At 41.2% G+C, this 25,752-nt stretch overlaps 1 protein-coding gene across 2 annotated transcripts in view; it reads left to right on the top strand.

Annotated features, from left to right (window-relative positions):
- Nucleotides 1-25,752, top strand: part of FBN1 (fibrillin 1) — a 225,546-nt gene that overhangs the window by 83,629 nt on the left and 116,165 nt on the right. For both annotated transcript variants that reach the window (XM_053928326.1, XM_024567296.3), the window contains exons 7-8: nt 16,783-16,980; nt 20,420-20,545. In XM_053928326.1, coding sequence (XP_053784301.1) covers nt 16,783-16,980; nt 20,420-20,545 — 324 coding nt within the window. The remainder of the gene's footprint in view (nt 1-16,782; nt 16,981-20,419; nt 20,546-25,752) is intronic.

Genomic DNA, 25,752 nt, shown 5'->3' with positions numbered 1-25,752 from the left:
CAAAATTGTCTTTCGGAGATAAGGTATTTGTGGAACTTAGGTATATCACTACCTTGGAAAAAACCTTTTAGATTAGAGTCTTCTAGCTGGAAGCAACTTGAGTTATATAGCTGGTGGAAAGTTTTTTTCAGAGACTGCCATTTGAAATGTGGAAGGCAAACACCTGTTTGTTATCTCAGCATGTAGATGAGTTGGATACATTCAGTTCTGGTAACCTGCTGAGTTGGAGAATTAATCAACTTCACATGAGTTCATCTAAGGAATGTGTATAATTGTTGGTAGGTGTGCATGGCCCAAAGGGAAGCAAGAACAATTTTTGTTCCCAGTTAACAGCTTGGTTCTGCAAATATAGATATATGTATGTAGTGTCTTCTGCCCCTGGCATTTGAAGATAGAAGGTGAGAGTTCTGAGTGAAACAAGAGAGTGGGAATTTACCATTCAGTAGGCTATGTGATCTGTAGGCTTTTATCTACGCCATAAAGCCCAATGGTATGGGTGCCAAGTAGGTGATGTATAGGCAATGCACCATGGGAGCTCAGAAGATGGAGTTGTTTATTTTGATTGATGAAGTTGGACAGGCTTTCCCCAAGTTGAGATACTTAAGTTGGGGATGAGAAGTGTTTTGAAGGGGGAAGGGCGTTTTGGGATGAGACGGTCTGACCTGTTCTTGAGCAATACAATTTCAAACAGTTATCCTAGATCTCTGCCCTGCATGTGGAAGCGGCTGGGGTGAGTCTGCAGAGGTGGACCGGAGTCCTAGAAGCTCCTGCTGGGCTAACAGGGACCGTGCTCACCTCTCAGTAATGAGCAGCCAGGATTAGCACGGCAGCCCTTAACTGGACACAGCTTTGTGGTGCTGGGAGAGTTTCTTAGTTTTGGATCAAGAGAGGACACTGGAAAGAGGCCAGGAAGGGAACAAGGTGTGAAGGAATAGTCCGTGAAATTTACATAAAAATTAACATAAACACCATAAACATATAGGGGAAGTTAACATATGTTATATATGGCCTTGTATTTGAATAGTGCATAAATGTGGGTCAGTTCTGTCTGATGTAGAAGAAGCCAATCAAATGATGCATCTTATGTGAAAAGATCTATTCACAGTATCGTTTCCATAGAATAAAGTTACTATTAGACACAAGGTTAAATATTTTACATACTTTACCTCATTTGTTCTTACAAATACCCTGTCTGTTTCATCCCTATTTATAATTAAGGAAACTGAGGATCAGACAGCACATAATTTGCCCGCGATCACGCAGGTGTATAAGGTACTTCCATCTCAGTTTGCAGATACAGTGTGTGTGCATGGATGTGGCTTAGCCTTTTCTACTTATAACCCTTTTTTCATTGCAGCATATGACATATTTAAATAATATATATCACATATATACTAATTATGAAGCCAATAAAAGCATACCCACTGCCCCACATAAACACCAGAACAATGCCAGTACCTGTTTGAGCTCCCCCACCCCACTTTCCGCTTCATTCCACAGAGGTAACTACCTCTGTTGTAAATTTTAATACACGTATTTTTAAACTGACATTAGAATTCCTTCTGTGTTGTTATGGGTTACGGCGAGTATATTTAGACAAACCAAAGTAAAATAATTTGCGTTTCATGCAAACATTTCAACCTTGCACTGGGAGTTTAAAGGTAGGTCCAGGTTTAGGAGTCTGAGAAGTAGGGCACTGACGCTGGTACAGACAGCACTCCGACCTTGAACGCCATGATTGAACCCCGGGGCACAGGACGATACAGGCAATGAGACCTATGGAAGACAGGAAGTAACAGACAGGGCCCAGTTCAAGATTTGAGAGATCCAATTCCACCTGCCATTAATTGGCTTTGTAACATCTAGAAAATTACTTTGCCTCTGTGAGTTTTAATTTACCCTTGTGTAAATTGGATGCTCTCTTTGAGAAAGGCAAAGTAGTATAGTGGGAAAAGCACAGATTTTTAGCATCAGGAACACCAAAATCAGAGTTTTCATTGTGTTACTTAGTATTTGTATAGCCTTAGGCAAGTATCTTAACTTCACTTGCAGCCTCAGTTTCCTGCTCTGTGAAATGGAGGGAAAAAATGTCCCTCAGAGGATTGTTATGAGAATTAGGTGAGACGGCATGTAAAAGTAACTGGTACAATGCTCCACAAATGTGTTTCCTTTTCCTTCTTCTATAAGTTTCTTTTCAATTCCAAAAAGAGAGATTCCAATGGTCTTCTTATACATAAACTTTCGAAGCACAACCAGCTCATAATTATGGAATTTCCTGTCTTAACAGGCTAAACATTTCTCTCAAATCAGACTTGTCATCAGAAGAGTATCCAAGGTCTGGATGAATCTTTTCAAATTAACAACAGCATCTGGGATTTAAACACACACACACACACACACACACACACTCCTTTTACACACAGAAGAGTGAGGGAAAGGAGTGAAAAGTCTGATAAAAGTTCTTTTCCCACCCTTCCCTCCCCTTTCTCTGAGTCAAAACAATAGATTATAAAGCTAAGGCTTTTTTATTGGTTGTATAGACCTGTGTTTGCATAAAGTATCACTGCTGTTACCATATTTAAAGATTGAATAATTCCCCTTGCTGATTTGAATGCAGTAGTTACCTTTCAGTGACCTTCCAGTCTCTCCCTACCCATAAACTTCCTTGGCATTTACATAGTTCTTTGCTTTCTCCTCAGTACATTCTTATTGACGTATAGTTTGAAATTGCCACTGTTTGGGAATAACTCCAGAATTCCATTAGTTCCAGATGTCCACTGTATTTGTTTATATTTTATGATTGTTATGGTAACAAATCAAATACATATAACCTTTGGGAATCTAGGGGAGGGGATAGGGGGCTTTTTATTTTCAAGTTAAGTGTAGTGTAGGGGACATATCACATTTAAAAATATCTCTGCTGGTTAGAAAATAGAATGGAGAAGAAACATGGGCTTCAGAGGTATTAGTGAACTGATTAAAAAAAAATGGAATGCATTTTACAAGTGAATGCTGGCAGTAACTCTTGTGATGGCGGTGGTGCATTTGGCCATGCCTGTACTGATTAATTTTTTTAAGTGTGTGTACATCAGAGAGCAGAGTATTCAGGCAGATTAGCAGAGTCTAGTCATGTCCCAGCCTTAGACACCTTTTCCAGTTGCCAAAAAAAGAAAAGTAAGTTGATTTTTAGAATATGAGTTCACAAAGGAGTAATACCTGGAATTCTCTTTTGAATTTAGGTGTTTGTTTATGCACTTGACCTGCTTTGCTCAATTTTTTGCTCCAATCTTTAAAAAATAAATGCTACATAACAAGTCCCCAAATAAAATATTTTACTCTTGGGTCATTCATTATTACATGTCAGATGACCACCAAATCCATGCACTTGGGGTCTCAGTGAGGAACGAATTTGGATGAAGTCATAGAAAACCCAACCACAGTGGCATAGACAAGTAGGGGGTCAATTTTTCTTACGTCACAAATGAGTTTGGAGATATAAGAAGTGTGATTAAAGATCAAGACTTTTTTCTCTCTGCTTCACCGCCCTGAGTATACCAACTTTGTCCTCAAGAGTGCAAGTTGACTGATGGACTTCCAGGCACCACATCTGCCCAGAAAAGGGAAAGGGATGGAGGACAAGAGGGTAATCCAGGTGGGCATGTCCCATCATATTAGAAAATGGAAAGGTTTCCTTGGTTATCCGCCCTGCGGATGTCCACTGGTATCCTGTTGATCAGACCTGGGCACCTGTCCACTCCTAGCTGGAAGGTAGCCAAGGACAAAGGGATTCTGGAGGTGGTGGATCAGCCTTTCAACTTGCTCAGAGCAGGGGCTTCATTAATCCAGGCTTGGACTTGATCTGCATGTCAACCTTTACCTATGCTCTGTTTTCCAAATCCCAGCTATCGCTCACAAGAGAAGGCAAGCAACAAAGTAGAGATGATGTAGAGCAAACCTGTCAGCCCTGTGAGCAGGCTAAAAAGTACGTGTCACTGTATAGACTGTCGGCCAATGATGTCATCTATTTTTAAGCATTGCAGAATACGCAAGTTATCTGTAGCTGTGCTATGTGTGGGAGGAAGGGAAAAAGGGAAGAACTAGTGACCCTTGTAGGCATCTCACATACATGGTTTTGTTTACTACTCATGCAACCCCAGGAAGTCCAGGGAACTGATTCAGAGGGTAACAACAGTTCACTGTCACACTGATATTCAGAGTGTTAGGGTTCAAGTTCAGTGTGATAGATTCAGGGAATCACAAGTAGTTAATTATGGCTTGGGGAAAGTGAATGAATAGTGCAGAAGATTATGGATTTAGATTAAGTTAAAGATATGTGATTTTTATCACATTCATTCATTCATAAATGCTTGTTTGTTTATTCTGGGCCCACAAGCTATATCTTTAAGACTCACAGTTTGATGAAAGACAGTTATATAAATCAGTGATTACCACGGAGCTTAATTACTGCTACGGAGGAAGAGGAAAGTGGTCAGGGAGGACTTCCAGAGGAGGAATTTGCTGGGCATATAGATTGGAGACAGCCCTGTGAGTTGAGGAGCTATACACAGCTCACTCATTGTTGCTACAGGATTGCACTCAGGGGAGTGGCTGGAGGTGAAACTGGGTTGCACAATTTCACAAAGTACCTTAGGGTCTAACTTAAGTTCACGCCTGCAGGGTTAGAGGAAATGGGGCTCTATGATAAAGCAGCGACAGTTGGGTGGCAGAGGAGGAGGGGCAGAATAAGAAGCTGTTGGGGTGGTAAATTTTACAGGGTTTGCAGTGATGGAGTGTGGGGCGTGAGGGCTTCTGTGATGCCCACAACCAAGTTTGTAGACTTGACGATCTGGGCTATGGCGAGGCCCTTTACCAAAGTAAGAAGTGTGGGGGAAGCAAGTCTGGTAGGAAAACAAGCTTCTATCAGACACATCTTTCTGTGCACATACTACCCTTCTTGGACGAAGAAAACAGCCTTTTCTCCCTAACCTGGCTGCTGCTGTTCTGGAAAGGCCACCAGGGCATCTTGAGTGGTTCATGGTTTAGCCACTTAGAGTCCATCAAACAGGTGGAGTGTCTGACTCCAAAAACACAGCAAATGAGTTGCTGAGCTGAGACTGGAAAGCAGCCCTCCTGACTTTTTAGGGCTTCTGCCTTTCAGTTCTACCCGTGTGTGTCTTCTACCCAAACAGGTGAGGCATACAGCAGTACATGCCTGTTGCTGCTGGGGGGAAAGTCAACTAAAACTTTGTGTGTTACTGAGATCTTTGGCTACTGACTTATATCTGTCTGTGACCATTTTCCTGCAAGTTTGTCTGTTGCCATGTGGTCTCCTCTTGAGTTTCAACTGAGGTAAAAGGATAGCAGGCCGAAGTGGTTTTTGTTTGGGCTTTTGTTATTAATTGGGAAGGGGTTTATTTATTTTATTTTAAATATTTTATTTATTTTTAGAGAGAGGGAAAGGGAGGGAGGAAGAGAGGGAGAGAAACATCAATGTGTCGTTGCCTCTCACACATGCCCCCTACTGGGGACCTGGCCCACATCCCAGGCATGTGCCCTACACTGGGACTCGAACCAGCAACCCTTTGGTTCTCAGGCTGGCACTCAATCCATTGAGCCACAACAGCCAGGGCTGGGAGGGGTTTTATATTTTCACTTTTCTCTGAGAATGAAACATTACATATTTCATAAAACTCTTTCTGATAAATCTGGACAAGTTATCGAAGTAGTGCCACACTCATTAATAACTCACTAAACATTACAGAAGCTTATTACTTTTTTTGAGCGATGGGTACTTTTAAGACTCTGATGAACGCAGTGGACTCTCTTCCTCCAAAAAGCTACAAATGCATACATATTTTGGATCAGATCCATTCAGTTGGTTGCAAACAAGGAAAGTGGCTTAGGCAGAAGGGAGATTTATTGTAAGGAACCTGGGGTGTGCCAGACACTCAAGGGCAGTTGTGCACTGTGGCTTTATTGAGGGCTGGAAGCAGAAGCCAAGGGTTTTCTCAGCCTCACCTTGGAACCGCATGCACTGTGTCCTTCCTGCAGACCTTGACCCTCCTGCATGTAAACGGCCTTCTCTCTGCTGCTTCTTGTACATACTGGCCCACAGCTCCTGAGGTAACATAATCTGAGGTTCCAGACACCTTGAAAAAGTAAGGCCAGTGTTTCTCAATCCCAGTTCCAAATTTCTGGAAGAGCGTGTGCTTGCCCCACTTGGATCTGTCACTCAGATCCCAGGTCCACTTTACTGTGGCCAGGTCTATCGTATTGGGCACCTGACTTATGCATGATTTCAGGGCATCTTTGGACCTCCTGAGTCCCAAATGTGAGCTTCAAGTTAAGTACCCTGGATTAGAGAAATTTAAACCTCAACAGCCCAGCAGCACTACCTTTTAGCCATAAAACTACTGCAGAGAACAGAACATGCATTTGAGTAGAAGGTATTGGCACAAGCAGAGAGCCTAAGAACACTTGCTGTGTGCAGGGACTCTGAATCTCGAGTCTCAGTAGTTGCGTCCCAGGATGGTGAGTATGATGCGGATTGAATTATAACTCTCTCCAAGGTTGTTGATATTATATTCCTAACTTTTACCCTTAAGTGTTTGGAAATTCAATTTTAATTATTGTTAACATGCTTCGTAAATATCCAAGGGAATACAATATAGACCTGTTCATACATCCAGAGAGCCAGATCTGGCTCAAGTTGTTTTTTCTTCCACATTTGGAGAAAATTGTGGTGTTGGACTTGCCTCTTGGGGCATGTTAAACCACTTTTAATGCTGTCTCTTATTTTCTAACCATATGCACTTTCCACACATATCTAACTAGCTGCCTCAGATGAAACCCCAGCGTCTGGCCAGGCTGGTATAAATCTTTAGTAAGTGGTAAGAGAGAACAGAGTAGCAGTGCCCCTTTAACATTTAGACAGTTCACGATTTAATAGTTGTCGACCTCGCAGTCTCAGGAATGACTTTAGATTTTTTTTCCAGTTCTATAGAATGGAAACTTCTGAGCTGTATGCCATTCTGCCACTGGCTGTACTCGGCAAAACTTCACTGAAACTAGATCGGCCTATTTGCCTGTGTTGTAGGGTATTTAATATTCAGCTCTTCAGGTCATTAACCTGGGGAAGCTGGGACATAATTATTACTTCCAAAAGGCATGGCGCATGTCTGTTAAATTGCTGTCCTGTGCTGTACAAAAGTAGTCACCCAGAAAACATATAAATGTCCCAGAACATCAAAACCTATATGGCCAGGGAAGCTGCTGAGAGGTCACCACGATTGTCGGGCTGTGGTGATGCCCTTCCCCCTAATAAGAAGTGTGGGGGGAGCAGGTCTGGTAGGAACACAAGGTGTTCCTTTGTATGTACACCTTTCTGTGCACACACTAGTGGCATGTTCTTTGTCCATGTGGTACACCCTAAGGATGGGTGATGATAAAATACCAGCGAAAATGCAGCTTTGAGGTTCTGATGCTTTTAGTTTTTGGTCTCAGGAAATCAGTCTTTTGCCATATTTTGATATCTGAGCATGCTCTGATGTTGATGAATTAAACCTCTACAATGGGGTTTTGGTGCTGTTGCCTCTCCCAGGTCCTCGGCTCCTGTGCTTATCTTCCGTACAGTTCACTCACGTGTTCTGAGTGACACTTGTACTTTCATCTTACTTGTCCTTCATTTGAGTTCAGCACCAGACCCTGAGCTGGAATGAGCCTCAGGAATTTTTTATTCATCAAGACATTTTCTTCTAAAGAAAAATTCTGAGAATGGGAGGGTCACCTTGAGAACTGCTTGATGGTATATTCTCATAGTTCAGTGGTGTGTCTGTGTGTGTACTTGCATGTGTGTGTCAGAGAGAGAGAGAGAGAGGGAAGGAGGGAGGGAGGGAGAGGTGAGTAACCTTTGTATCACATACCCATAATCAAATGAATATTTGTTAAAAAACCAATTGTAGAAATAACACTTCCAATACATCATTCCCAACCAACATGTCTAAATGATCTCACCATCGTTTTTCTGTCTTTTATGTTACAGAAAGATCATATTTATATGAGGCATTTCTCAGTTGTGGTTAAATGACTGAACTCTGGTCCTTGCTTTAATTTTCCCACCGGATCTCTGACAATTGATACTGTCCCTGGAATGTGGTGCATATCTCTTCCCTGTAGAGTGAACTTCGACCTGGCAGCTAGAGTGCAAGTGGTCTTGGATTCCCTTGCCCTGTCCTTTCATAGAAGCAGCAGTGAAGTTCCTTGGGAGGAACTCCCACCCACCACGCCAGGATTCCGTCACATACTGTTGGTCTGAGCCGTGTGTACTTAACACTCAGGTTTCTGTGAGAATTGGCCAAATGCGTTTGAAGTAAGAATTTTAACCCTGAAGCTTATATATAAATATCTGAAAGTGATACGACTAAATGCTCACTCACAAAGAGGAAGGGAAGGCAAGAAATTTAGTGAAAAAGCTAAAATACACAGACCTAGATATAATGCATTATACATAGGTTTTGTTTTATTTTGATAGCACCCGGGTTTACAGGTACTATTGTTTTGTGCAGGACCAGCCTCATCAATTCAAATCACTTGTCCTATACTAGGTGCTTGATTGTAAAAGTGTGAAGAACTTTTGTACTGATATTGGTAGTTAGAGCTTCATCTTCCCACGGATTCTCCATTTCAGTGAGCGGCTGGCCGAATATCCAGCTACTGCAGCCAGGCACCCTGGAGTCATTCTGGTGTTTTGTTTGCCTCACTTTCACATCCAATCCATCTTTAAGTGCTGTTGGTTCTCCCCCCAAATACATCCCCACCTGCCAGCTTCTCTCCATTCCTTTATGCCACCGTCTTTGTCTAGTCCACACCATCTTTCACCTCAAATATTTCAGTAGCCTTGTTGCAAGCCTTCCCATTTCCATTCTTGAACCCTTTACGCAGCACTCTTTAAAAATAACACAGAGGGTTTTCAGTGGCTTTCTGTTGAACTTGGAGCCAAATCCAAACTCCTTACTGTGGTCTGGAATGTGCTGTGTAATCTAGTCCCTGCCTGATGTTCCAGCCTCATGGAGTTCCCCTCAGCCTTTGCTCTCTAAGCTCCGGTCACAGTGGCCTTCTCTTGTTACTGGAGAAGCCAGGCTGTCTCCCAGCTCAGAGCCATTGTTCTTGCTGTCTCTTAAACCTGGAAAGCACTTACTATCACTATGCATATCTGGCTTGCTCTCATCCTTAAATGTCACCTCCTCCAAGAAGTCTTCTCTGATAGCTCTTATGAAGATAGGTATCCCCAGTTACTCTGTATCGGAGCAGCATGCTTATTTCATTTGCAGACTAACTCACATCTTCAAATCCAAAATTAATTTAAATGTATTTACCTAATGACTGTCTCCCCCCACCAGATCGTAAACCCATGTGGTTTAAGTTCATTCACGTTGTTGCACAACCATCAGCAACATCCACCTCCAGAGCTCTTTTCATGTAGCAAAACTGAAACTCTCTACCCATTAAAGAATGGGTCCCCATTTCGCCCTCCCCCAAGCTTCTGGACACCACCATTCTGCTTTCTGTCTCTATGAATTGACTCTTCTATGTACCTCATATTAGTAGAACGTGCAGTGGAATATTTTTAGTTAATTTATTTTTATTGCCCCTTTACTAATATAGGACTTTACTCTCTATATAGAAAAATCTCATTCAAAATAATAATTTTCCAAGTTTAATGACAAAACATTCTATTAGGATCCTTCAGAAATTTAATTCCTTGTTGGTAGAACTTATGTTTGGAAATTAAACGATATTACAAGGCACTTTTAAGATATAGAAGTTGATCTAATATCGTTGATCGTAGGGTCCATTAGTGTCATGTCATTAATCTTGATTTTGGATTGTAGAGAATGTTTCTTACTTGGTGGCTTTGAAGAAAATATACAAGAACAAATCCATCAGATGGTTATATACTACTGTTGTTTATGTCCTGCTGTTCAGTGGCTGACCCTCTGTGGCGAAACTGCAGTTTGGTTTAATGAGGCACTCACACAAGCCATTTTACAAGTGAATGAATAAGAGACAGCTGGTTCTTTGGAATGGAGTTTTCAAACCATTAAGAAGGAAGGCAATCTCTATCGTTTTATTATCCTGATGGTAAATATATCACAGATACCAGAATGTGACTTCTATTCACCTTCCATCGATATTTTTCCCTAGTAAAGGTAGTTTAGGGATAAATTTGGGAGGGAAGGAAAATTAGCAATGACGTGTAGGATATACACGAGGGAGCAGATAATATCCCGTAAATGATTATTCATAAATGAGATATTCTCTCCCCTGAACAAGGTTGCGTACTGTTTTCTTCACCAAGGAGTACAATAAAATGTGGTACCAATTTTCTGTAGTTGAACTGGGTCCCAGAGTACTAGGGCCTGGGTTTTGGTGAACTGAGTAGGATGCACTTTAGATTAAATGGTGCGCAGCAAGTCACGTTGCTTCTGCAGTTTTGGTGTTAACATTTATAGTGGTAATACTTTTAATTTATGAATTAAAGAAGTTGAAAGGGGAGACATTTACATAGAAATAGTTTTGCTTTATTTCAAAATGCCTTTTAAAAACCATTCATTATAATTAATCTATATCTCAGATGCAGTTGCTTAAAGATAAACCTTTTGTGTATTGTAGTTTAGTAAATTTTTTCAAAAGTTCATATTCTTTAAATAACATTGTGTTGATCACAGACCATGCTTAACAGGCAGTCTTGCATGTAGTATTTCATAGAGATGTATAGATTGGAAAGGGTATTTGAAATTTATCATCGTTAAAAAAAAACAACACATAGCTTGAATGAAATGGGAGAGGCAATATTTCCTACTGAAAGTAGTCCAGAAAGGAATTTCCTCTCTCCGAACATGTTAATTCTGAAAAATTTCAACCCTAAATTAAAGTTGAAATAATAATGTAAAGTATACCCATATATCTGCCACCTACATTAAATATTTGATAACATTTTCTACTTTTATACACATAATACTCTCTATATGAATATATGTGTGCATATATTTCTATAAATATATATTTATACATAATATTTGTATATACAGGGTCGGCACAGCAACACCCCTTTTTCATTACATAAAAATCTTTTATTACAAAATCATAAGCTTATAATTCTGTAACATAACAATATCACACTCAAGCACACCATGTGACATTTTAGGTGAAATGATCACTTTGCTGTCCATCTCGTGCGAGACATTCACGTCCCTTACCAACCACACTCAGTGGCGTTAAAACACCCTGTCGTGTTGTATGTATACATTATTACATGCTATATGTTACGTAGGACATAATACACATTATATATCTGTGTATATATAATTATATACTATGAATGCATGTATGTAAAATCATATTCTCTTTTGCTTTATCATTTGCAAATTATGTCGCACACTTCATGGCGCTTCATCTCCGACCAGTACGGCCATGCTCACACATAGCACAACGTCATTACTGCATTTAAGAGATCAGTGATTCCACAACACCATGTAGTATCAGCCCATATAAAGTTCCCCATTGTCTCTTCTTGAAACAGTATCCAATTAAGATGTGATGATTATGTTTTTTTTAAATGTAAAGTAATCCCTCTACCTTTTTTTTTTTTTTTTTGCTGGGGATAACTTACTTTTGGAAAAGTTCTTTGAAAGATCACAAATTCTGGGTTTTCTGAGTGTTTCCTCATGGTGTCATTTATCTCGTTCTTCTATCCCCGTGTGCCCTTTCAACCGGAAGTTAGGTCTGGAAGCTTGCTTTGATGAAAGTTTGACTATTATGGGCATAAACTTCATGGATAATGCTGAGCACTTTATATCTCATCAGATCAGTGGAAGGATTCCAGTGGTCTCTGACAGTGATAGGAAGTTAAAAGTTAAATTCCAGAGTTATTGATGCCAAGTTTGATCATTGTGTTGGGAAGCTGTTCGGAGAACCGCCCCCCATGGAATTTTATTCAGCTGGCAGCTCCAACACTGGACATGGAAGCTGGAAGTGGGAGTTCATGTTAGTGGAGTGGCGCCAGGTATACAAATGTGCTTTCTAACACTGTGAGTTCAGCTGACTATTGGCACAGTGGAGTAGTGGCTGATTAGTCTTCTTAAATTTTGATTTGCTATTTGGTTTAGTGAGTTTGTGCGTAGTATAATTGATAAAGAACAGGATACTGTGCCCCGTAATCAGTCAACACTATGGAAGTGAACACTTTTGCTGTGATTGGAAAGGTGGTCCTGGCTGAGAAATAATGGGTTATATGGAATGACAGCAACCCCAGTTTTGGGGCTGTCTCACATTTCTAAGGTTAAACTTTTAGGTAAGTGGTCATCTATCTTGCAAATACCTCTAATTAATGATGGAACATAAGCACTCCTCCAGAAAGTTTTAACAAGAAATAGAGACACATTCAACTTAGAGCACTAGAAGGCGAAACCACTCTGGAGGCTGACGCAAAAACACGGACGCCCTTAGCCCACGCAGCATCTGCCGCCTCGGATTCCGTGGGGGAGCCTGTGAGAGAACCGGGGCGAGGCCTGGGAGTCAGTGTTTCCTAGAGCCTCCCCTGGTGATGTGGTTATGTCCTAAGGTTAAGAATGAGTGGAGAAAGAAGAGATAGCAGCAGTTAGGAGACTGATTGTGATCATGGGACTTCTTGGCTTTAAGTTGCTTCAGACTGAAAGTTCTATGAACTCCTTCCTTGGAAAGTTGTATTAAAATTCCATATATTCGAAACCTCGGCAAACCAATTTGTCCCAGGGGCAGCCTACCTGGAAGGAGGAAGCATGCTGTGACCCTCTCTGTCATGATATTGATATTACATCCTTTTGTTTGTAATTTTTATGAAAAGGATTTAAAGTAATTGGAGCCTAGGGCCAAAAATTACATCCTTGTGCCTTCCCTGCAGTTTGTGGTTTAGTGACTGGGCAGGAGTGACAAGAATTCACGGTACCACAGAATATTCTTTGTGAAAGGTATATTTGCTGCAGGTTAAGTCCGATTACAAGTGGAAGTGAAGTAATGCCGCGTGTCACAGCATTCTGAGCTGCAGAGCTGGGAAGGAGCTGAGGATGGAGGCTGAAGACAGACATTGGTTAGATCTCGAGCCTTGAGGCCAAATCTTTTGGGACCCGGGAACAGTCCTTGAGCCTAACCACTCAGAATGGGAACATTTAGATGCAGAATTTCCCATGAACTAGCTATACTAGGGGAAGCCAGTTAAAAACAAGTAAAATTGCATTTTAATTTTGGAAAGGCTTGGCCTGTTGCCCCAGTTCATGGAGGTCTTATATGGAAGTGATTGCAGAGCAATTTGCAACCAGAAAGTATTTTTAATACTATATTTTAGTTGCATTAGGAATAATGATTTACATTGACGGAATGCATCAGGCATTATTCAAGCATTGAATTAGGCACATTCCCTGTCTAGTGCTGGGACTATTTGAAAAAATAAATAAAAAGAGCATGTAAATTTAGCCTATTATCAGTGCTGTGGGAGTAATTGTACATAACTGGATTGTTAGGAAGGAGCTGGGAGTGTGGGCAGACCTTTGCTCTGTGGTTGGAGTACTGCACTAAAAACAGCATGACTCTGGCCACTGCAGTGAAGTATGGGGCAGAGAGCACAGGCTGCCGAACGGGAATGGCACTGGAAAACCACGTCAGCACAGTCTTGACCTTCCAAGAGATGTTTAGATCCAATTCTGTTGCGTCCAGATTATGCCTCTCCCTCTGCAATCAGTAATTTTTATTGAAAATATGGCTCCACAAATACACTCATGTCCACTTACTAATCTTCACTGGCAAATGAGCTGGGTCTTTGTCCGTGGTGATAAGGATCTAGAGTGGAAATGTGTTAAGTCCATAAATTTTGTTATACACACTCAAACTATTTGCCAAATATCCAGAATATTTAATAAAGATTGGTCCCTATGGGCTCTAGGGATGACTAATAAATATTGTCAGAATTAACAAGTGCCATTTCTAGTCCATGTGTTTCATATTGAAATGAGAGCAAGATATTGTTGACCCTGGAAAAGTCTTAAGGGTTATTTTTCTTTTTATGAAGACCTTCCAATGAGGAATTCAAGTCTGAAGTCATGAGCCAGTGCTAGACAAGACTGAATCAGATTTTCCTACCCTTTTTGTATTGTGCCCTGATTTGGCTGGTGTCACTCACAACGCACAGTGCTTGCACCTCCCCTGAATCTCGGCAGTCCTCATATGGAAGATAATTCTGTAGCACATCTTGGCAAAATGAGAAGGAAAACCAAATCCAATGAGCATGGAAGAGAGAATTTTAAATTAAAATTCATGTTTCATTATGTTTCTTAAAGATTGAAAATGGCATGCCAACATGAATCTGTTTGATTAAAGCATTTGCACTTGTCCCAATAAATTAAGAGGAAAGAAAAGAAATAAACCTAAATTTTCTTTCTTGTCACCTAACATGGAGGGTTTTATTTATTTTTTAAGTAAAAGATTATGTTGCTGTGATCTTTCTAGTCTCAGACTCAAGATGTATAGAGCCATAAAAATCTTGATGGCTGTTGCATGAGACTAAACATTTTTCATGCCAAAGGAATTCATCAGTAATGTGCTCTGAATGCTGTGTATAATAATGAGGAATTGGGAGCAATTTAAATGACACACAGTTTGAAAATTATTGCGTAAGTTATTCTATAACTTGTTGGAAAATTATACAGCCATCAAAATCATATTTGGAATAGTATTTAATTACATAAGAAAATGCTTTTGGCAATGTCAAGTGAAGAAACAGCAGGAGTCAAAAATGTTTATTTAGTGTAACTCATATTTTATGATAAAAAACACACACATAAAAGTATGTAACATAATATAACCAATATGATATAAAGGGTTTCTTTATGTGTAATTACATGTAAGGGCTATGGGAAGAATTGTAAATAATTAGATTTTTATTTTCTAATTTATAGGTTAATGCCTATTCCTAATAATTATTTTTGAATCAAAAATATGTGATAAAATATTAAAATAGACAAAGAAACACTATATACCACAGAAGTAGTTATTAAATGCCTGTAGGCAATATTTGGAAGAATTGATCCAAGTAAAGAAAGATTACGTTAGCATTGCACCTTGTCCACATAGTTACTGCATTTAAGAGCAATTTCTTTGCAAACTGCCATGGCGCTGGGTGACTCTTTTTTTCCTGACAGAATGAAATGAAGGCAGAGATTTTATTCAACAGCGCAAGCATTTAATTCTTGTATTCTTGGTTGAAATTAGTTTAGCATCTGTGGAAGGAGATAGCATATTTTCAATAGATCTGGCATTGTGGAGAATATTAAAATATACTTAATATTTTACTATAGGAAAGTAAAAAATAACCAGTAGGGTAAAAACAAAACAAAACACCACACACACACACACACACACACACACAGAGTAAAAAGACAAACTGAGGAAGTGTCTGGAGATAGGGCTGGGAAAGTGGGCGGGGCCAGGGCACATAGAGTCTGAAGGGGAACAAAGGTCTAATGTTAGTCCTGCTGATGCTGTAATGAAGTCTTCCGTAATAAATTGCATGTATATGTCCCATGAGCTCCTTAGAGAAAGAAAGAAGAAAATAAAAATGAAAACATAACCCAGTGGTTTCATTGGCACATCCGTGGTTTTCATAAAACTGTAGAATTCAGTGGTGAAAGGAACTTATTGAGGTCATGTAGTCCACCCCAAGACTCACAGGAAACACTCTATCTGTGTCTGCACTTACAAAATTGACACGAGGAAGCATGCAATGTTGGGCAGTGGGTAGGAGCCCCTGAGTCTTGCCACGGCCCAGCCTCCCTCGTCAGTCGAGGCCACTGTAGAACAGAAAGGGTATGGTGGCCCTGATTTCCCTCACAGGACACTGAGGACAACCTGGCTTTGGTCTTCTGGGCTCACTGCACCTCATGCTTTCTTGTTTATTGGTTGCTGAATCCAGATGGACTTTCTCCCTTAGGGGAAAAAAAGGCAGATCTTGTGTTGTATTTGATGAGGCTACTGGGAAATTCTCCAGTGGCCTTAGCTTATTCCTGTTTGCTTTAAGATGGTCCTCTTGCCTAGGGATTGCAATGATTTCAGACCAGTGTCCTTACTCTTTAGATTAAACACCTAATATCTCTTATGTGGCTAAATTAAACAACTTTTTTTTGGTTGTTTGCTTATATTTAAAATAAGATGGACTCAATCCAGAAGAAACAGGTAACCAATGATTTTGTTTAAGGAACACCAAGGAAGAGGGTGCCATGACTTGCCTCTTTGAAAGCTTTGAAATTCTTTGCTTTCTCCAGCCTGAATGTTAATATACTGTAAGCTCTGAGAGGGCAAGGGTTTTGTTTGCTGATTACTGAAGCGTCTACATCAAACATGAGGCTGATTTGTGGCAGGCACTGATACATTTTCTTGAGTGAATGAATATGTAATAATATTACAATGTTGCATTTGTATAGCACATCACCATTGTATTATCTGTTAGCTCATCCGATCCTCACAACAGCCCTTTCAAAATGGGTAGGAGCTGGTGTTTGTATCACTATTTTGTAAGTGAGGAAAACGGGGTTCGGAAGTAGAGTGGTCTCTCCAGGGCTTCATATGAGGTCAGTGATATGTGGTTCTGTTCCTGAAGACCATTCCCCAATTTGGAATTAAGCAAGATGGGGCATAGTTTTTCTTCTACGTGATGGTCTTGGTTTTCTGGGCTCTCATGGAATTCTTTATTTTCAGATTACAGGACAGGCCCGTGTTTTACTGTGATCAGCAACCAGATGTGCCAGGGACAGCTCAGTGGGATCGTCTGCACAAAAACGCTCTGCTGTGCCACCGTGGGCCGAGCCTGGGGCCACCCCTGTGAGATGTGCCCTGCCCAGCCTCACCCCTGTCGCCGTGGCTTCATTCCCAATATCCGCACAGGAGCTTGTCAAGGTAAGCCCCAGGCTGGTGGAGTTATTAATGGCTTCATGTTATTTGCTCTGGAGAGCCATTCTCTCCGACTTTGTTGGAGAGAATGGAAAAGCAGCGTCAGAGACATAACTTCACGATTTCCCTGACGGCATGATATCCAACTTAAGCATTAGAAGGATGGCTCACCAGAGAGCAGCTGGTCTTCCTGGATTTTCCCTTGCCAGCGGTTTCTCCCGCAGACCCCAGAGTTGCCGTGAGGTGCTATGATTCTGGTTACAGCAATACTGCACCTTATAGCAATGCTGTGGATAAGCACAAAGCAAACTTTGTGAACAAGGTAGTTTATTTTTCTTGATTTCCCCCCCTTCATTTGAAATCATTGGAGTTCCTCTATGTCATAGGTTGTACTTAGTTGACCTGAAGAAAATGGTCTCTCTCCATTTTACACGCTACATTATGATTTTTTTACAAGTCAGAAATACATTAGGATTTGTTTCACAGTTTTAAATATCCCCAGATGTCTACTGCTTGCTCTTTCTCCTGCCTCCCATAGAAGCCCTTACTCCGTTTTTGGCTTTCACTCCTGTTCTTCCAGCTGTACAAATTCTTTTATTGTCTGGCTGTCTGGCAGGAAGCAGGAGGAAGTGAACAGAGGCAGCCCTGCACTAAACTGATGGGATTGAAAACTCCCAGGCTGAATCTGTTTCCTCTAGACATCTTCAGTGCTTTTTTAGCAAGTTGCAATATTTGCAGAAAATTCAGGGTATGTTTTCTGAGGCAAATAGAGACTAGTTTGTTTTTGTTCTATATGTTAATTCTAAGGATAATATGTAATAAAATGGAACTTGAGCTTAATCACACTGTTCTGTGGGTCTCCATTAAATTATACTTTCCTAAATTCCACTCCTGATAAACACCGCCAGTGTTGGCTGCTGGCTTCCTTGTACGACATATACAACTCCTTTGCATGTCTTTGAACGCAACCTTCTCAATGTCAGAAACAGCAAGAAGTCACTTGGAAACCCCAGAATTACAAAAGAGTCAATTGTATAATTTTATAAGATCAATTTAGTTCCTCTTTCTTTGGTGCCTTCTTACTTTTCTCATCCTAGAATGTCCCAGTGAATTTTGAGGAAATTCTTGGGCTTGGTGTTCTGCAGTCACCTAATGCCCATGAACTCACTCACTGACTGATGGGAGAGCCAGACTTTGAGTGCCCAACTGCCTGTCCATGAGTCAGCGACTGAGGTGCTAAGACAATTGGGGGAAAACAGAATGAGACGGAATGAGAGGAAAGAGCTATTGCTCCTTAGCTTTGCTTTTCAGTTCATGCAAGCTGGACTATTTCAGCATTTTCTTTCTGTCCCTTCCGGACTCTGCTGTTCAAATTCTAAGAAAAAATTTGTGAAAAGCCATGGAGTCCAAATGGTAGTCGTATGGCCACTTTGAGAATAAAATTCTTCATTTTTTTCCCCCGTGAGGGATTCTTCTGTCAGCGGAGGGCTTTGTCTGGTTGCTGGTGATTTCAGTCCGTGGGCCAGATGCGAGGGGCTCTGGGAAGCTCTGTTCCATCGCAGAGCTACTTTGTCTTCATTTTGGACTGCATGGGCAGTACAGAAGTGCCCTCATCTGTATTTCTTTTTGACCAAAAATCATAACAAGATTACCTCATTTTGCTTATATGTACAATCTTGATTTTAAATAGCATTTTTTAAATCCTCACCCCAGGACACGCCTATTGATTTTAGAGAGAGAGGAAGGGAGGGGGAGAGAAAGAGGAACATTGATCAGTTACCTCTTGTACACATCCTGACGGGGGCCCACCCTGCAACCTCAGTATGTGCCCTGACAGGGAATTGAACCCGCAACCTTTCGGTTCATGACACAGCACTCAAACCAACGGAGCCACACCAGCCAGGACTTAAATAACATTTTAATAAACATATTCAGCCTATCAATTGAATGGAAAATTCTGGCCTAAGACAGAATTGATATCAACTATAAAACACAATTTAATTATATTTTACATATAGTCATTAATTTGTGGGTCAGGACAGTCCATTCAAGACAGGAAGTGACACTTTTATACCAAAATAAATTGTTGTTCCTTTAATGCCCCTTTTCCTGTGTGCCAACTTTTTTCAAGGACACAGGATTTAAAGGTCTTGCAATTGGCAATTGCTCTCTTGCTTCACACAACGAAGAGTAAAACTAAAGAGTGTACTAGGCTTTTAGATTTCTAAGCAAATACCCAAAGCAGAGGACGAATCAGTAGACTGCCTTTCTGGGGTTCTTTGCATGTTACGGATAAAGAGATAGAAAGAATGTAAATTATATTCACCATCTTTCTAGCTGAACACAATGAGCCTGGAATGATTACCTTTATTTCTGGAAGGTTCATATTTGAGGTTCAATGTAGGACCCACAGGTTTATCCCTGGGGTGCTAGGGATACAGCAGTGAACAAAGTGGACAGAGAACCTGCACTATTGAAGGCAATCAGTTTATAATCAAAACAGAGCAGAGCTAGGTATTAGGCCACTTGGTGACTCATCCTACGGAGACAAATAAGCAGAGTAACTATGGAGGGTGGTGAGTGATGGAGTGGGTTGTGGCTACCAGACTAGTCAGGGAAGGGTCCACTTCTGAAAGGGTCCACTTTAGAGCAGAGACCTTATGGATGGGACAGTGGGACCCACACAGCCGTATGGAGGGAGACTAGTCCAGGCATAGGGGCCACCGCCGCAAAGCCCCGCCCGGGGCAGGTGCATCCTTGGTGTGTTTGAGGAAAGGCAAGGGAACCGGTGTGGATGGAGAAGAGTGAGAGAGGGAGGAGGGAGGAGAGGAGGTCAAAGAGTATAGGGATCAGGTAGAATTTTGTAGGGCTGGATGTGGATTTGACTTTTGAGCTGAGGAGGACATGATCTGACTTGAAAAGGTTCTCTCTTGCTACTGCTCTGCAAGCAAGGTACCTTCATCTGGAGGTTTCACTCACTTCTTGGCCTAATTTCCTGGGTTGTTTAATTTTTATTGCACAAAACAGCTCTACAGAATGTAAGGTAAACATTTCACATTTAATTTGTATAAAAGCATTAGTTGTCTTGTGTCATCTGAGAAATCTTATTTAATTTGTTTTTGACTGAATTATTCAGTACAACTCGAAGACAGTTTTGTTAGAAAAATGCGTTGCCTTTTGGTTCCCAGGGTTTCTTGAATAACCCTAGTTTCTGCTGTCAGCCTCTGTCGTCATTGTATCTTTGTGCTTTGCAGCACGCTCGACAAACCCACCACCATTCATGTAAATATTCTTCTCTGCATGAGGGAAGGTGGAAGGTGGAAACATAAAGAATGCTTGCTACTTCTTATAGAAAACATTATAAGAATATTTTATATGAATCAGTGAATCTTGTATAAATCTCTCTCTCTCTCCCCGCCTCCCTGCCCTGTCTAAATTCTGACAGATGTGGATGAATGCCAGGCCATCCCTGGGCTCTGTCAAGGAGGAAATTGCATTAATACTGTTGGGTCTTTCGAGTGCAAATGCCCTGCTGGACACAAATTTAATGAAGTGTCACAAAAATGTGAAGGTAAGAAATATCAGGCTTTGCAGTTAGGGGTGGAGGGGAAGTGAAACCCAAATCAGTGACAAGCTTTTTTGTAAATTGTTCCTGATTCCTCTTCTGTCTTTGTCATTCCTGTGCATGTGTACATATAATATTCTTACCAGGAATAATATGTCTTTGTGCTATTGAACCAGAAAACCCTGCAGCCTTTTCCACTTTTATGGACCCAAAATAAGAGATCCATCTGAATTGAATTAAATATTAAAACATGAAATAGTTTTGAACTGATATTTGGGTTAAAATGTTCAAGACACATGTTCTTGCATAGTTTTGGAGATTTAAATTTGATCATTCCATATCATTCAGAATAGCATATCTGCCAATGTTTTCCAGCTAAAATGTATGTTTGATTTTTTTAAAAGTGATCTATTAACTCATTTGTTCTCCAAGTACAAGTTTAGGATTGTCTTTTCTGCCTATAAGACTGGCACCTTTTGATGTTAATCAAACAAAAATAAATTGAGTTAGATTGGTTTATTTGCATTTAGTTTATAGACTGAGTTTCTAAAAATATCCGTACAGAGAATGTGTTCACATTCACCACTTCTGCTATATGCCAAAAGGAGGCCTGGCTTCCACGTGTCATAAACACGTCTTTTATGGAAAGGAAACATGCAGGAAATAAGTAGGCAGCACTGAACCCTCTCTTCGTTGGTGAGTGCATGCCCGTACCTCGTATGTAACATCCGACCATGACGTGACACCATTCCCGAGGCTGCGTCTCTGATCAAGCTCAGCAGACACAACCTTTTCATTCTCAACTGGCTCTACTTGGTGTGGTATGAGGCTTTACTTAGAAGGATGCACTCTTGCTGAAAGCATTTGCTGTTGTTTCTATATGCCCAAACCCTCGCAGGGAGAAATAGTTCATTCTAAGTCATTTGTCTGGGCTCTAATCATTAATCTTTCTTTGCTGATAGCTGTGGTGTATCACATAGATGAGAGACAGACTGAAATTTGAGGTGCAATTCATAAGTTATATATAAGAAGTTTGATCTCTGCTTGCCCTGAGAGAATTATCTTTATGTGTTTGAGTTGTTTTTATTAGTCATCACAGAATTTGTAGTGGTGTATTCTTGAACATTCTATAAACAGTTTCAGTAACTGTGAAAAATATCTGTCCTTTCTGACAAGTAGGATTTCTCAAAAACATTGTAAATTAAAAAAAAACCCAATAAGCTTGACTCTCTATAAGGCAAGTGTATTTCAGAAGTCTTACTGTAGATTGAGTGGGAAGAAGCGAATATTGTCACTGAAAGGAGCAAGGCCTACCTAGTTCCACCCTTTCACATCATAAATTAAGGAGCTGTGCCTTGGGGATGTTGAGTGCCTTCTCTGAGGTCATTTGGAAGTGCTAATATTTACTTTTTTTTTAAACCTGGAAAGAACTTTTATTTATTTATTTCTTAAAATTTAGTCTTTACTGTATTTTTTTCATTACCATTTAGCCCCCTTATACTCCCCTCACCCCCCAGCAATCACCACACTGTGGTCCATGCCCACGAGTCCTGTTTCCTCTTTGCTCCATTCCTCCGCACCCTCCACTCTCCCCTTTTTGATGCACTGTTCTAGCACTTATATTGTCTTTTTTCCTAGATGTAACCCATTGCCTCTACTTTAACAACTATATTTACTAATATTTAAACATATTTAAAATATTATGGCATAGATTTTTAGTTATTGTCATATATGTCCTTTATGACATTGATATGCTATTAAGATTTATCGCATGCCAAATCCACATTGACAATGGGTTGTATCTTACAGTTTTAGGCTTTCTCAGCTTAGTGTATTCAGCTTCAAGAGACAGAATCAGGTTTAAGATAGGGTAATATGGTCCATAGGACTTGTCCAGGCTGGTATGTTTTCTGGCATTATGGTAACGTCCAGCCTGGACTGGAATTGTTCTCCTGCATCCCTTACCTTTCAGTCCAACCCATCAGTTAACATCAGTCAGGACTGATCACCTTCTATGGTTGTGAACTAGAAAGGAGACACTCAGACTTAATATTCAGACTGAAAGAAAAATGATTCAAAATCTTTTTATTAATGCTAGCAAACCTGTTATGGTGGTGTATCTAATGTACCAAAAATTCAGACTGAGAATTACTTAATCCTTTTCCACAGATATTTTTCCCCCCGGCTACGTATTGAAGTCAGTAGCAAGATAAAAACAGAATACTTTTGGCTAGACCTTTTTTTTTTTCCTTTCTTTGCCACCTACTATTACATTAAATTCAGATGATGGGTTTTTCCCCTTCCTTTTTATTTTCCTACACAAAATTGCTATTGGAAGAGAATGTCCTGTTCATAGTACATGTACTCTGGCCTGGAGGCCGCTGTGGGCACTGGTACCCTGCCTCATTGTGGTAGGAAAGTAATCGGAAGTCCTCTGAGAGTGCGTGGTGAGCTGGGTCCCTGCCAGGTTCCCTGAAGTGCCTGATGGAGATGGCATAGCTCTGGGCATAGGATGATTTCCAGATGGTCAAGAGGAGGAATTCCAGAAAATCTGGCCACATTGCTGAAAGGATGAAGAGACTATCCGTGAGCCCAGGAAGATGGTCAGGCCACGGCAGGATTCGGTGCCCTTGTGAAAATTGGTCTGGCATCTTTATCATTACTTTGAGTGACTTTTTAAATGTATCTTCCTCTGGAGCTGGAGAGGAAGGAACTAGGTACCTGGAAGCCCACAGTAATAATAAAAACAAAACCCAATCCCATCAAAAATATGCTTTAGCAAATTTATAAGATGCTAACCCTCACTCCCTCTGTGGTGGTGAAAGCAGTTTTTCATGAGAACTTCCTTTGGGAGAATTCTCCCTTCTTCAAATATTCTTTCCTCAAAACTTAAAAAAAAAAAAGCTTAGGGACCAAGTCTTATATCAACACACAATTTAGGTACATTTGAAATGTAAATTAACTAGCTGAAGTGCTTAAGTAATAACTATTAATTTTGCATAAATTTAAGAAAAAGATTGGGAGTTAGAGCTGTGATTTGAGCAAAGGGAGACAGAGTTCACGGCCGCCTCCGTTGTTGACTTTGTCGATGACTCTACGGTCTGTGCCCTGGAAGGACACGAGCGTTTTCTCTGTGGAAACCAAGTCCGTATTTGCATAGGTTGCTGTGGGAGGAAATCAAGAAATAAAAAGTGTAATTAAAGGATTAAGTTTTAGTTCCGGAAGAAGTCCTTTGGATTCCTAATTAACTACTAATATTTTAGGATTTAGATTATCCCCAGTGCAGCCTTTAATAGTTATAATACCACCTCGTAATGCAAAGGGCTTTTTAAAAATGTAGCTGTTAAGTTTGTACACTCCCTAATATGTGAGCCAAACACCTAAGGCTTCCTCTTTCTGAAATAATGGCCATATTTACCTGATGACTACCTGCTATTAGGGGCTCTTATCTCTCAGGCATCAAGGAGAATTCCTGGGGCTGCTCAACCCATTGCCACAGATGGGGCTCTGCCATGGATGGGGCTCCATCTTCTGCAGCTGGTTGCAGGCCCTCGACTCTCACTGTTCAAGGCTGTTGGCTCCCCATACAGTTGCTGAACAAAATGTCTATTGTAGAGACCTAAGAGCCCTGGGAATAAGGTAGACCTGGCCCTAGTCCTGGTAATGCCGCTCGTCCTCTGTGTGACCTTGGAGAAGTCATTACCAGCTCTGAGTTACTTCAGCTTTCAAAGGAGGATTTTGAACAAGATGGCATCTGGGGTTCTTTCCAGTTCTACCATCCAGACTCCATCTTCACATTTCTCATTATTTTCCAGCTGCACTCAGACTGCTGGTGCTGCCTGAATGAGAGACCAGGCAAGCTGACCCACCCGGTGCCACTGTAAGAGAGCGTGGCTCCTGTTTTCTTCCACGTGACTTGGAGAATCCATTTGTTTACTTTTTCGTCACACATTTCCCACTGGATTTCATGTGTATAATAGAGCAAAGTTCATCTCACAGGCTTAGTGACATTTGTAACTTTAGTGTCACATACTGCTTTTAAACAGCTACCACAATTTTTAGGGTTTTTTTCCTCAGTTAATAATCTAGACAGTCCAGATCAGGTGAATTGGCTTCCCCTGTGTCTCACTCATGGCTGATGTCCATGACCTAGGATGGAGCCCCTGAATAGCTGAGTGTCCCAATAATACCTATCCCAGAACCTGGACCAACCTCCATCCCATCTGCCCCCACCTCCCTCCCCTCCTGCAAGAGAAGCCCCAGGATAGGGAAGTGACTGAGGGACAGAAAGAATACCCAGGGAGAGCAGATGAGACAGAGGGAAGAGAAGGAAGACCAAGAACAAAGGACAGGGCAGCAAGTAGGGAGGAAAGGACCTACCATTTGTGTCCCTTCTCAGGTTCACAGCAAGAAGCCAACAATGGCACAGACAGCTCCCAAGGGACAGCTACTTCCCAGGAGTTCTGCCTCTCCCTCATGCCCCCAGGAAACAGGGGAAGTGTCCAGAGCACAGAAGTAGCTCTTCCCAGCTAAGCCACACTGCTTACCAGGTCCTGAAACTGATCTACTTTTATGGCTGGTATTTGACACAGACTGACTTACAGAAACCAGAAGGCCACTGTTCTCAGGCTCTCTCCTACTTGGGATCCCTGAAATGCTATTGAAAGGAGATATATGCAGAGTGATAAGAGCCTGAAAAAGTACCAAATTAGTGTGAATGAGTTTCAGAGTACATGTGACTCCAGTTCAAATGCTTTATCCCAGCCTTTTACTGTCAGGGACTTCCACCACAGCCTGGCGGTGAAACCAGAACTCCTGCTTCCTTTGCCGCGAAGCAATGGGACTGAAGAAGCAAGGTGGTGTGGGGAGGTAGGAAGGCCCTCGACACATGACGGAGAAAGGCTGCTCGTTGAGGGAGGACCCTGAAGGGAAATCAGAGCCATTTACGCCTTTCAAACCGAACAATGTGGCCTGGTAGTTTCCCCTTGGTCTGTGTGAAGATTAGGGAGGTTGTACTACAGTGTGTTTTCTAACCTGTTGACCTTGGAGGACATGCACCTACTAGAAAGCCTGTCCCCTACCCCCTGCCCTGCTTCAGCAGTGGAGACTTGGGTTTAACGTCACTTTATAAATGAGCCTCTTTGCTCAAGTCGGGGTTTTACTCTGCCAGTTTTACCCACGAAGGCCTCCTGGGCACTGGAATTATAGAAATC

This window comes from Desmodus rotundus, chromosome 7, assembly GCF_022682495.2.
Source record: "Desmodus rotundus isolate HL8 chromosome 7, HLdesRot8A.1, whole genome shotgun sequence".
NCBI lineage: Eukaryota > Metazoa > Chordata > Mammalia > Chiroptera > Phyllostomidae > Desmodus > Desmodus rotundus.
The sequence above is the reverse complement of the archived record's forward strand: the minus strand, read 5'-3'. Positions and strand labels throughout refer to the sequence as shown.